At 40.7% G+C, this 12,894-nt stretch overlaps 1 protein-coding gene across 1 annotated transcript; it reads left to right on the top strand.

Annotated features, from left to right (window-relative positions):
- On the top strand, positions 1–11,314 carry rab15 (RAB15, member RAS oncogene family; the record flags this gene model as incomplete). The annotated part of the gene is made up of 7 exons (XM_083934079.1): positions 1–124; positions 6,726–6,786; positions 8,443–8,503; positions 9,152–9,229; positions 9,769–9,858; positions 10,820–10,885; positions 11,153–11,314. 7 exons carry the CDS (start codon positions 1–3, stop codon positions 11,312–11,314), a joined length of 642 nt encoding a protein of 213 aa, XP_083790205.1.
- Positions 11,315–12,894: the final 1,580 nt, after the last annotated feature.

The raw sequence follows: 12,894 nt of genomic DNA, 5'->3' as shown, positions 1-12,894 counted from the left end.
ATGGCTAAGCAGTACGATGTGCTCTTCAGACTCCTGCTCCTCGGAGATTCCGGGGTCGGGAAAACATGTTTGTTGTGCAGATTCACGGACAACGAATTTCACCCGTCTCACATCTCCACCATCGGTAAGACTCCGCACCGCCACCACGAGCTATCTCCTTATCTCATTTCTTTTGTATTTAACATTTGCATTCATTGACGATCCGGTTCGTTTGCACGGTCTTTCCAGTGTTGTCTGCTGGTGTCATTTGCGCATCACCCTCTCTTTGTGGCCATTTGATTCTCAGTTTAAAGCCAAATAAGATTTGATCTGGAATTTAAACAAAGGCTTTAAGTAGATTAAATTAGAGTAGAGGGTATTCACGCGGGATAAAGAGAGCGTTAGTTTTAAAAAATCTGGGGAAGATCCAACACTTGGCAGCCATGCAGATGAGTTCACCAACTATCAGTACCTGGCACTGACAAGCAATAAAGTGCAGTACCAAATAATACCATGGGGAATAGGTTGTGTTTTGCATAAAGCACCCACCAAACTGGGCACTTGGGCCCCCCAGGACCTGTTAGTTGTCTCCTGATCAAAGTGAATGATAGTTTTATTTCAGTTCTTTATAAATGAGCAGAATTAGTACTTGGATGCCTGTCAAGTGCAGATGATCCATTGTTCTCCTATTTCAAAGAAAGACTTGAAGGTCCTTATTGTGATGTTTGTTAAAGACATTTTTTGTGGAACTCCTCACTCAGAGCTCAACACCCTCATGTCAACTAATCAACCAAACTGAATAAATTTGGGGTTTTCGACCAAAAAAAACATTTAAATGCATCCGCTTTGAATCTGGTCAATTATTATGTTTTTTTTTTAACAATTTTCTGATGTTGCGCTGACCAAATTATTAATCCCATCACAAGGAAAACACACAAAGCTCCTTCTTCTTTGAATTCATAGCATATGAAGCAAACTAACAACAACTCTTCCTACCTTTGGTCATGGATTTGCGACATCCCTGAAGACGACTTTTGACTCAGCACAACTGACACAGCCTCTTTCTTAATGGTTGATATGGGCTGTGCAGTATATCCGCCTCCATAGTTAAGATTCAGAGTGCAGAGCATGACGTGCGCATTACCAGGCTTCACTTTGAGGTGAGAGAAATAACAATGTATTTTTACATACTGTGGTTTTGTCTCTTATCTCCTCTTCTGCGACAACTGGGCAGCCATTTGGGCGTGTGTTCAGTTAGTCGAGATATTTTTCCCCCCAGTAAGCTTCTGTTCTTTGTGTTAGCAGCCATGCTCTCTGGTAAAGTTAAGTAATGTGGAGAAGACGAAATACAAAGCATCCCTGTGGCTCGAGTGTGTTCCTCCTGGTTGTGATGGATAGCTGACATTTTTGTTGAAAAGATAAGAGAATTTGTAGACAGAATAAGGTCAAGACAGTAAATCACAAAGCTGGTGGTCTGGCTGGGATATGCAGACAGATGGTGCCTGCAATTATCCAACAGAAAAAACACAATTTGACCATTAATTCTTCGCTGGTGTGTTTGCATAGAGGCTTTTATGGTGAATTCAAAGCTGTTGTGATGCCTGAGATGTCAGTATCACAGCATGAGGCTCAAAATTCAAGCTCTGAATTCTTTTTTTTCTGCTATGCACTTTAAAAGCCTCCCTTGTTTCACCTGCTTCAACCAGTAATGATATATGCTCAAAAGGCTTACCAACACTGCAGTAAGCTATTTTAAGTTGTGCACCTATAGCGCTCTACAGGGCACTTCCTCCCCATAGAGTCATGTTCATATAATTGCAAGCTCTTCTGATGTCTCTAAAGGTCCAGGCTGTCTGCATGTAGTGATCTTTTTGTGTTTTTGTTGCAGCATATGAAGTGTTCACAACCACAGCTGGATGCTTAGAAATCAGCCACTTGTGACGGTTGTTTGGATATTTTCTATTGGACTGAGTGGTGTTGGGAAGCAGACTGTAAGTCTATAAGCCGTGCTGCCCGGGAGGTTTTTCCATGGGCGTGCAATGATTCAAACTCCTCTCCTCAGACTGAAAACAGGCCAGACAAAATCCAAATGAGACAGAGAGATCAAGAGCGACCACCATCAGTGCTCTCCTGCGGAAGATCGATAAATAATTTCCAAACCTTCATGGTGACAGAGGGATATAAATTCCCTCCCAATGTCCCCCTCATGGATAGCTCATCAGTTTCTGTTATAGTCCTCTTGGTCGGTTTTTCATCTCAGTTATCTCATAAATGGCAGGGACCTGTCACCCAAAAAAATTTGCATAAGAAAAAAACAAGAAAATAATACATTGAGGGCTCTTAGCAATGATAATGGTTCTGGCTGCAGGGACTGCACCCGTTTAGCCACAAGAACATCATCACAGTTCATTTCAAAGGTGTTGGACCGTGGTAAGGTTGTAGTTGTTGTTGTATTTTAACCTCCTGGTCTTGTACATCTGTAAACCTTCAAGAAGTTGAAGCACAGTCTGGGCTTATATTCAGACTATCAAAAGAATTTCCCACACAAAAGAAAGAGAGTTGGAACCACAGAGCGAGACCTGCATTCAAATCCACCATTGTTGATACGCCAAGGCTGTTTGACATTATATACGGGACACTCAGATAACAATAAATACCACACCTAGCTAAAGAATCAACAAAGGGGTATTGAGGATATCGCTCTAGGTATTGCATTTTTTTTTTAACAGCTCACTCTGTTCCTCGTAAGACTTTCGTGTGGGCCCATTTCTCTGGCAAAGAGCAGCTGTAAAGATGATTTATTAATGCTATTCAGTCACACTGCTGAGTTTAATCTTCCTCACCGTGCAGTCTCGTCACAACACCTATAAAGTACGAGCCGAGCCCCTGCCCTGTATCATAGCTCAATAAGCAGCTGTCCTGGTGGTGATCCTAGTGGTGTTATGGTTACGATCTGGTCATACACTCAGCTCGCCGCTGCATCACGAGCTCATTAGTCTAAAGGGTCAGGCACGGGGTCATAGGCACGACAGGTTTCTTGAAGAGTTATCAAAGGAATCTGAGGTGCTGTCATGGCCTTGACTTCCTCCTGGCTTTCTAGAAGCATTAAAAAGGTGTGATATTACATCTCTGATATGGAAGTTATAGTTGTAGCCTGACCAAATCTGGACATTTCAGGTCAAGACCAGAGTCTTTGTCCTGCTGTGCCCTAAAGATCAGCTGCTGTTGACAGCTGTTGCTTGTCCTCTGCTTGTAATGATAGTCATGGATGACAGATCCATTCGTCAGTGAGTTTGTGTCAATGCCAGAGCATCCACCCGTCCATCCATTAGCGAGCCTGTCTGTCGTTACCTACAGCACACTGACACGTGTCACGGCCTAATCCGTCCTGCATAGTCGAACACAGTCATCCTGGTAATTCATCAAGTCAATTTCTGTGTGTGTAAGTGTGTGTGTACCCATTAGTTTTTACATGGCTTTCACACTGCTGATTGTGAAAGGCTGCCATGTTAAATTAGCTGCTGTCTCTCATCTCACATTGTGCTCGTCTCCATTGTCACCGTTCCTTCAAAGGAAAAGAAGGAAGTCTGAAGAATGACTTTTGTCTCTGTGATTTAACTTTTTTTTTTTAAAGCCATACAAGCTGAATTATCCTTAAATCTGCAAATCTTAAGATCGTTAGACGGGTAAACGTTTGGTCAACAGTAAAAGTGAAGTTAAACAGGATGTATTGTTCAAAATTAGGTTCATACTTGTTTTCGGTTCCTACTAGATAATGTTTACATGCTTTAATGTCAAAAACACATTATTTTTCTCATCCTGTCCGTCTGAAATGCTCTGTTTTAGCTCCTGTGTCTTTAAACTACTCTCCTGAAAAGGGAGCATTTCTGTGTCGCACACATCTGCACTCTTAGTGTAGGCAAAGGCTGTTGTCATGCATTTTTCATACAAATAAAGTAATGCGTAGTAATTCTTGCGTTCTCCGCGCATTTAAGCAGGAGTAGTAGTATAAGACAGCAAATCTCCACGTAAGGAGGGAGGAAGGTTCGGGTTCTGGACACAGAGCAGAGTTTGTTTCCCGTTGCCAAAAGCCAAACCACGACCTTTTTTCTAGTCATAACCAAATCCTTCTAATGCCTAACCCTAACCGTCACCATATCGCGGTCGTCTTCCTTTTGTCATTCCATAAGATGTCATACAATTTTTTGTGCAGAACTTTTTTGTACAATATCCTACGAACCTGTTGAGAATACGCCGATATGCACCATCATTGCAGCCAGGCTATGACTGTAACGTCAGTAAAGCTGCACTTTCTTCCTGTGGACCTTTTCAAACATGTAAACATAAACATTCCAAAACAGTCCTGTTTTTTTCCCTGTTGCAGCATATGTGAATGACATCAGCTGACAGGAAGTTACCAAGGACCATGGCTGTTGCCTAGCAATGGAATTCCATTAAAAAGGTCTATATATTGTGTAGCTGTGAAATCATATTCGTACAGAAGTCCTGATGGCTCGTTTAAAGGCAGTTTCTGGATACGGGCTGTGTGCATTTCTCTGTGGATTGAGCCTTTTGGCTTTCACAGTATTTATGTAGCATTTCAACCTGCTTTTATAATCAACGAAGACATTAAAATTTCACTTTTTACAGTGTGGTACCTTTAAGTAAAATGCGTAGTTTGCGGGAACGACAAGTTTGTTCCTTTGCAGACCAGTGATTCCACATAGTGGCACCATAACACCGAAGGCTGCTCTGGAATCGCAACATTTTGCACGCACCTCTAATCTTTCTGTCACACTCAGGACTTTTTCCACACAGCTTCTCGTGCAGATTGAAAAAATGTGCAGCAAGTGGAACTTGATGGAAACAACAACAAAAAAATTTGAATATCAAAGCTCTAATAAAGAGACACAACAGCCGTTGGGTCATTCATTGTTTCCACCATGATTAGAAGAGCAATCATCTGGGTGCCTGCACAATTTATTTGTTTAACAGCAGGAAGCAGACACTGTGGGCTGAAGCATCTTTATTTTTTTTTTTAAATACACAACTCAAAATGTACTAATGTTTGAGAGACTTACTGCTGATTTTTATTTACTCTCATATGACTTTCCAGATGTCTGTAGACACTGTACAGCTGGAGAATCCATTAGTCCATATCTGACTGCATTTCATATTTAAATCATTGCGGTTTGCACAGACGACTTCTGACAGTAGCTTTATGTCGTGCTAATGCAGCTGGACAATGACGCCTCTTTTTCATGATCTCCTCTCAAGCCTCAGGCAAAGCAACCCACTGATTGTTATACTGACCTTTCACTTAGTGTGAATGCACTTTAGTCAAAGGCTGCGTCATGATTTAAATTAGGCCTCACACTGTCGAGTCAGTGAGCTTCAGCTTCTGCGGAGTCTCTGCTCGACTCCAGCTTCTCTGTAGCAAACACAAAGTCTCAATAAATCAGCCAGGCCAGCTATAGCACTTCTGTCAGCTATTTCTTTGTGTCAATCTCTTGGAATACAAACTTTGCAGGAATGCAGCTATAAAAACATAAACAGCAGTTCTTCCAGACTCTGTAGCTCTATCTGGGAGCGTGATGCCGGCAGTGACACATGGGTGCTGAGTGTCAGGTTAATTGGGATGAACTGTTAATTGATTTCTCAGGGATTAGTGTGGTCTGTAGGAGCCTGTGGGTTCGCCTTTCATCGACTTGGAAGCATTAGCCCGAGGAGACAGTCGTGGAGAAAAGAGACAGGACAAAGAATTCAGTAGAGGCAGTTAATGATTAAAATAATATATTTTAATGGTTAAAGATGTTTGTGTTTATTATTGCTGTTGTTTAATATTGTTGTTAGTGTAGCTACCATTGAGGACAATGAGGTCATGTCATCGTAGGGCTGGGCGATCTGGAGAAAATTTAAATATCACATTATTTTTTACCAAATACCTTGATGATATGTTGATATGGCGACGATATTGTAGGGTTGATTGTTTTTTGGACTCTTAAATCCTTTAAAACATATTGTGTTGTGTATCCTGGAGAGACCTACATTTTCAATGTTTATTTTCACCCCGACAAATTACATTTCTGGGTAAGTAACCAATATATGCATTTCTATTTTGTTAAGCATCAGCACAAAATATGAACTATCAGCACCTTACCATCAAGTATATCAATATCCATTCAGGCCTTTAAAAATGAACTCAGGTCTTCGGAGTCTTGATAGAAATAAAGAATATTGACCCTGCCAGTGATTTTCTGTCTATAAACAACATCACACCCAGCCGTCTGAAGTAAATCAGCGTTCAGTGAAGCGTGAGCGACCCTCCTCCCCATCTCAGCTCTGCTTCTGTTCTCTCATCTCTTCCTCTGTGTTGCCCTGTATCGTTTTGCCCTTCTCCCCTATTTCACCTCCCGTGTGATCGATGTGGTAGAACTGAACTAAACGAGGCCTCGGCTCTCTGGATCATTAGCAAAGTCTACTAACGGACTAATTATACAGGGATGATATTCGTTAATGCTCTCTATGATGTTACAAAGCTGCAGCGGACACTGGTGAACCTGCTCTCTGTAAAAGACACGCCAGGTTAATTGATTTCAGTCAATTATTGAGTGGAAAGTGCAAACACCCCAGAGAAGATTCAGAACATTTAGTCTGAGCGCTCACAGGTTCGGAGGAATATCAAATACATTCAGGGCTCCCCCGCAAATGTAATATTTCCTAACCGTATCTTTTCTCTCCTGCAGGAGTCGACTTCAAAATGAAGACACTAGTAATAGATGGTATCAAAGTACGGATACAGATATGGTAAGATAGTGGCACCATACTGGAAGGCCTTGTGCTGGAGATGAACACACTGTCATTTCATATTACAAAAGAATAGCTCTCATACAGCGGATATGAATCATCACAAATATGCTATCACTCTCATAGCTTATGGCTGTATCATTTTAAGGGCTGTTTTCTACCAACACTGTCTTGTCCTCTGTGCTTTTTCTGGGAATTTGAAGTTCAACAATGACAAACCTGCACATTGATAGTATTTTATAAACGGATTAGACTCAGTGTGTTTACTTTTAACTATATTCTGACCAATTAAAAAAAAAAAAACAGATCTTTCATGCAAAAGACTGGAGTTTGTAATAATGTTAGCTTTTATACACTAGAGCCATGAGCTTCTAAACTTGATTATAGTGTTGGCATGCGCTGATATTGTAGAATAAATCATTTTGAGTGTGGAATCTTTTAAATCATATTTTGACCACTGAGCACCCATGTGAGGCTGTTCTTAGACAGAGGCGTGATTTAGATCTGACATGCTCACTGAGAAAACATATCAACGTTTAGCAGGTACGGTTTAACACCTGCTTTATCATTTTAGTTTAGCCTGTTAGGAAACTAAAGCACAAAGGACAGCTGAGGCCATCGTGATCTCATGGGAAGCCGTATGAATAGCACGCCACTTTTAAGGACATTTCGCATGTTGTGTCTACGCATTGTAAGTCAACACGTGGTTAACACTACGAATTCAAACAAAACTACTTGGTTATGTTGAGGAAAAGCTTCTCAGTTAAAATAAGTGTGTTTGTAGTCAAAATAGATAACACTGACTTGTGGTTTCACACAGGTTATCAACAGCGATCTCCTCAAGTCATGTGTTAGTTAAACCCATCCATCGGCCATAAGCGCACTTTCTCGTTCTTTATACTGTGTCACAATATGAGTCAGTAGAGACTGAATGGCGTGAAATGACAAAAGCAATAAAGACAGAGGAAGTTGGCCCTTTGGTAATAGCAGGCTGCTGAGGCTGATGGGAATGTCACAAGTTTTGTTTTATCTATTTTATTTTTATTAATTTGTTTATTTTTAAAAATGGGGCAGAACATATTAATGAACATTATTTGTAAATATGTGTTGGATCGTAGCCAGGTGGCTAATTTGCATTGTCCCATTGGCAGGTAGCAAGAGAAGAGTGAGAGACATCAAAACAAGAATAAATATAACAAAAGAAAAAAAGGCATAGCATAACAACAACAAAACTTAACAATGACAGAGCTGACATTAAGAACATATAATATTAAGTGGCAATTTGCACATACAAACTCTGGTTATTATTGCAGAATAAAGTGCACAATGCTATAATTGCTGACTGTCCTTAATAAAGTGCGTAAAAGGTTTGATTCTAAAGTGCTAGTTTGCATTTTCATACTAAATAAAAAACGTCCTTGGCAGACAGGGTGTGTTGTGACAATGGCAGAATTGACCTCATGACCACATCAGACAGCTGCTTTTTTCCTATTTCATGAAAAGTTTATATTTTATAGATCCATGGTTTACACTGGACAGTGGCAAGAAAATCATATGGTATTTCAATCAAGTCCTTGCTACTGCCCTGGTCATATTGTCATATTATAATCTTAAAAAATGTGTGAGTATGTTTATGTGTGGTTGTTGTCTTTCCAGGGACACTGCAGGCCAGGAAAGATACCAGACCATCACTAAGCAGTACTACAGACGAGCACAGGTAGTCGATCTCATCTCTCCTCCATCCACTCTGCTGCAGTGATTTAATGTAATTTTTACTGCTGCGGAGTAGCATAACAAATTGAAACCAAATGTATCTCAGAGATTAAATTTGTTACAGCAACAAGAATAATTTACGCCCCACTTCAGGTGCTTTGATGAACCATCTAGGTGTTTTTAAAGTAATCTGTCAAGGATCAAACGTACTACATGTAGCCGCTTTTGAACATCAATATAGCATTGAGAAAGGAGTTTTGAATAGCTCTCCATGGCCAAACACAACCACCCTTACTCAGATTGTGTTGTGTATGAATATTGCCTTTGCTGTTTTGGCTATTAGAGGTCAAACTGGCTGAAATTGAATTGTCGGTTTACCAGAAACTGGCAATGATATTGTGTCCTGTTCCTGTTTTGTGCTACAAAGAAAATCAGCAAATCTCTCATCCAGCCAGTGGCTTACAATGTAAAATGCATTATTGGTAGAGACTGCCAACTTTTCTAAGTGGTGGTCTGGTTTCTTTACAGGAATCATATTAATGTTTCCCAATTTAAAATGCGTCTTTTACGCGTCAAGAGATCACAAGTTGTTTTTTAAAAACGCTTTAAAAATGCACTGGTTCTCATTAAATCTTCGAACATCTCTCTTCAGGGAATCTTCCTGGTGTATGATATCACGAGTGAGCGATCCTTTCAACACATCATGAAGTGGGCCAGTGATGTGGATGAGGTGAGTCACAGAGATTGGGGATTTAAGATCAACACTCATTTTTTCCCCCAGCATTGTAGCAAGGGGTAAAACTGACACTGCGCAGTGGCAAATAAAAACCAAATGCTTTGGCCTGAGAGATACTGCTTTGCTGTGTTTATTATGTTCCATCTTCATTTTCAAATACCTGTCACCATATTTTTAAATGTGTAGTCATAGATATTGGACCGAGAACATTTTTTCCTCTTGCAGTCACATTTTTTCTTTCGTCTTCATAAAGCAGTCTTGTCTGCCCTGCTTCCCACTGTCATTTCCCACATGATTTCTTCTATTAATTTAGTCATGATTGGCCTAATTTCCTCTATGAGTCTGTCCGAATATACACTCTATTGATGCTGGCACGCTTCTCACTTGCTTTTAATCTAGGTCTCATTTCCTGAGTGCTGTGTTTTCTCCCCTCTGCATTCTCTTGACATTTGAAATCTCTCTCTCTCTTCCTAGCTTCCTCATCTATAAACAAATCTTTTTTCCTTTTTATTCTCATGACAAACCCCTCGCAGTACGCTCCTGAGAAGGTACGGAAAATCCTCGTAGGAAACAAGTCAGATGAGGAGGACAAGAGGCAGGTGGCCACAGAGCAAGGTATCAAGGTGGGTCAGATCCGTGTTGTTACTATTTCACAAAGGATAATTTTGTTAGATGAAAAGATACCATTACAGCATGTTCATTGCTGAGTGTAAAATTCAATTAGAATACATCTTTGTGGTGTATCGTAGAGGTATCGGTAGGCTTATTTCAGCCCGTTCTGATTCATCCCAACTGGTCACGAACGGCCACTCTGTCAGGACCTTTTGGTGTCCCACACTGTGATGCTCCACTACGGTCGCTCTTTTAAACACAGGGAAAAAGTTGTTAATGTTGTGAATTCAAACAAAACCACTTGGTTAAGATTTCAAAAAAGATCAAGGGCGGTTAACTCGGATCCACTCTCGATTGGTCAGGTGGGTGTATGGACGGGACTTTGATGACGCTGCTCCACCGCCCCATCTCTACTGTGTTGACTCTGGCTCCACAATTACAACATGGCGGTGTCCGTATCCAGGATATTTTTGCTTCCTTTCCGTACAGGGGGAGGAAGTGGAGAAGTGTCTTCCATCTTTATATACTGTCTATGGGAGGTATCAAACACAGAGGGCCATGACAAAAGGGCAGTATGTGATCGAATCTTGTAATGCTCACAGTTCAGCAAAAGTTTATATTCCTTCTTGGTTTGGATTCTGGTAGAAACTTCGGCTCCAAGTTCACCAAAAGGTGGGAGCCTTTGGGCTTGGTGCGGTACAGGTATAGAAGCTTTGTGGCATAGTTTCAATCCAGCATTTGTGTCTGATCTATAGAACCTGATGCACAGAGCCAACCTTAGACGAAAAACTGATTAAGGCTTCGCTTGTTGTTGCCTCACATTTTCCATTAGCAGCTGACGGGAAGCTGATCACGCTGCACCTGTGTCAAAGGAACTAAAGAGTCAGTTGTCTGTCCTCCTAATTCAATAAGACCAAAAACACTTATTTTTTCACAGCAATATTAAATGTGTCGATGTTATCTGTCCTGCAGCTGGCCAAGGCTTATGGAATGGACTTCTTTGAGACAAGTGCCTTCACCAACAAAAATATAACAGAGGTGAGCTCATGACTCTCTACAACCACATTTTTGAGTTGTAACACGATCAAAGCAGTGCAGGAGTCATGATTATATAAGTTGATTAGATCAGATTCATTGAGATAGAGACATAATAAAGTTAAAGAAGATAGGCCTCAGTGAGAATTGAACTCACGACCCCTGGTTTACTAGACCAGTGCTCTAACCACTGAGCTATGAGGCCACAGTTGCTGTTGCTTGTGCATCTTATCTGTTTGACCTTATCTCATGGCTGTGCTTCTCTCCAAGACTTTCACACGATTGGCTGAACAGGTGCTGGCAGCCAATAAAAAGGACCTGGATCTTCTCCGGATGTCCATGAATGACGAGATTAATCTTGCTGCTCTGGAGGAAGAGGAAGGACTCTGTGACAGCGCGGCGGGCGACCAAGGCAAAGGCTGCTGGTGTTAAAGAAACTGATTTAACTTAGATAGTGTGTTGATACTTTGCGCACTCTGGGCAAACTGTGTCTCCTTTTGTCGTTAGGTTGAAGCAAAGAGGAACATCAAGCTGCAGTTTTGAAACCAGCCATGTTCCTCTGGTTCACATGAGCAAAGTGTTAACGAGCCATTTGAGAGCAGTTTCAAGGACAAAGGTGGAAACATTTCGCCACTGCAGTGCCAAGTGAGGGGTGGAAACTGAAGGTCCAAATGTCAAGGTTCCCCCTCAGTGGGACAGAATGTTCATTGTCTTAATTCCTGCTCAGTTCAGTGTGTCTTTGATGTAACCAAATGCAAATCCCTGTCCACTACAAGTTCTGCACAATGGCATAGAGTTGAAAAGGATTCCAGAAGATCAGGAAGCAAAGACTTTATCATGTTTTCTAACAGACTTTGTACAGTATCTTGATGTAGAGGACAGGGTAATGACTTGAAATTGTCCAACCGCTGACTTGAAACTTTCCACAATGTTCTATTTCACATTATTTCCCATGCACTGTCTCTGATATTGATCATAGGGCTGGGTGCGTTGCAAATCAATAATTTGATTGATTATACTTGGCCTTCATCCACCCCTTTAGTGTTTTCCTTTATGTTGGTATTAGCACTCCTGCACCCAGAGCCTTTCTACCATTGAATGCATTAGATGTAGTGTGAGAGTTTGACCACAAGAGGGTGCTACGTGCATTGTGAAAACAGCACACACAGGAGAGGGGTTCAGTGTGAATTTATGCCAGTTCATTGTTTTTATCTTTTTTTTAATGTGTTTGTTTTTGGTTGTGATTGCACTCATAATGACTGCCTTTAATGCTATGAAAGGATTTAAAAAATATGCAGCCATTTCATTATTTCTTTAGTATTTTTGAATGCAGTTGGCTACAGAGGAAGGGTTGCAGCTTGTGATGTCATCCATACACTGAAAATTACACTGGTATAAGTTGTTAACTGAGGGAAACCTTGAGAGCAAAATGTTTCCCTGTAGCAGAAGTGTTGTTTTTTTTTCATTTTATATTCTTTGTTTATAACAGGAAATAACAGACGATTTAATAGCTGCCCATTGAAATGTACATACATGTTTTTCAAAGCATTATAGAATAGTAGAATCATGAGGATTGATTTAATGTATTTCCATTAGAGGGCTGTATAAAACAAAAAAGTCCACAGTGATATTCTAGATGGTCTGAAATATTCCCTCTGTGAAGATGATATTGTCTTGGTCAGTCCTTCTCTCACTGTTTTGTACAGAGTCCCGTGGAGACGCCATTTCTTTTCCCCCCTCAGACTTAAAAAGGGACAAGCAGGAGCTTTGCATGCTATCCACTCTTCTCTCCTTTCTTTTATTGCAACTTCAGTGAAGTTAATATTCAACTGACCATGATACAAGAAAAGCATTTGACCAGAGTTGCCTGTTTGACACTTTAACAGAATGACCATCATCTGAAAAACTTTGGCTACATTTTTCTGTAACTTATTAATACTAAATGCTACTCAAACTCATCTGTGCACTGTGTGAAATGGCAATGATGTTCCGAACTATAAGCTAGATACACA

This window comes from Echiichthys vipera (assembly GCF_963691815.1).
Source record: "Echiichthys vipera genome assembly, chromosome: 19".
Lineage (NCBI taxonomy): Eukaryota > Metazoa > Chordata > Actinopteri > Perciformes > Trachinidae > Echiichthys > Echiichthys vipera.
The sequence above is the reverse complement of the archived record's forward strand: the minus strand, read 5'-3'. Positions and strand labels throughout refer to the sequence as shown.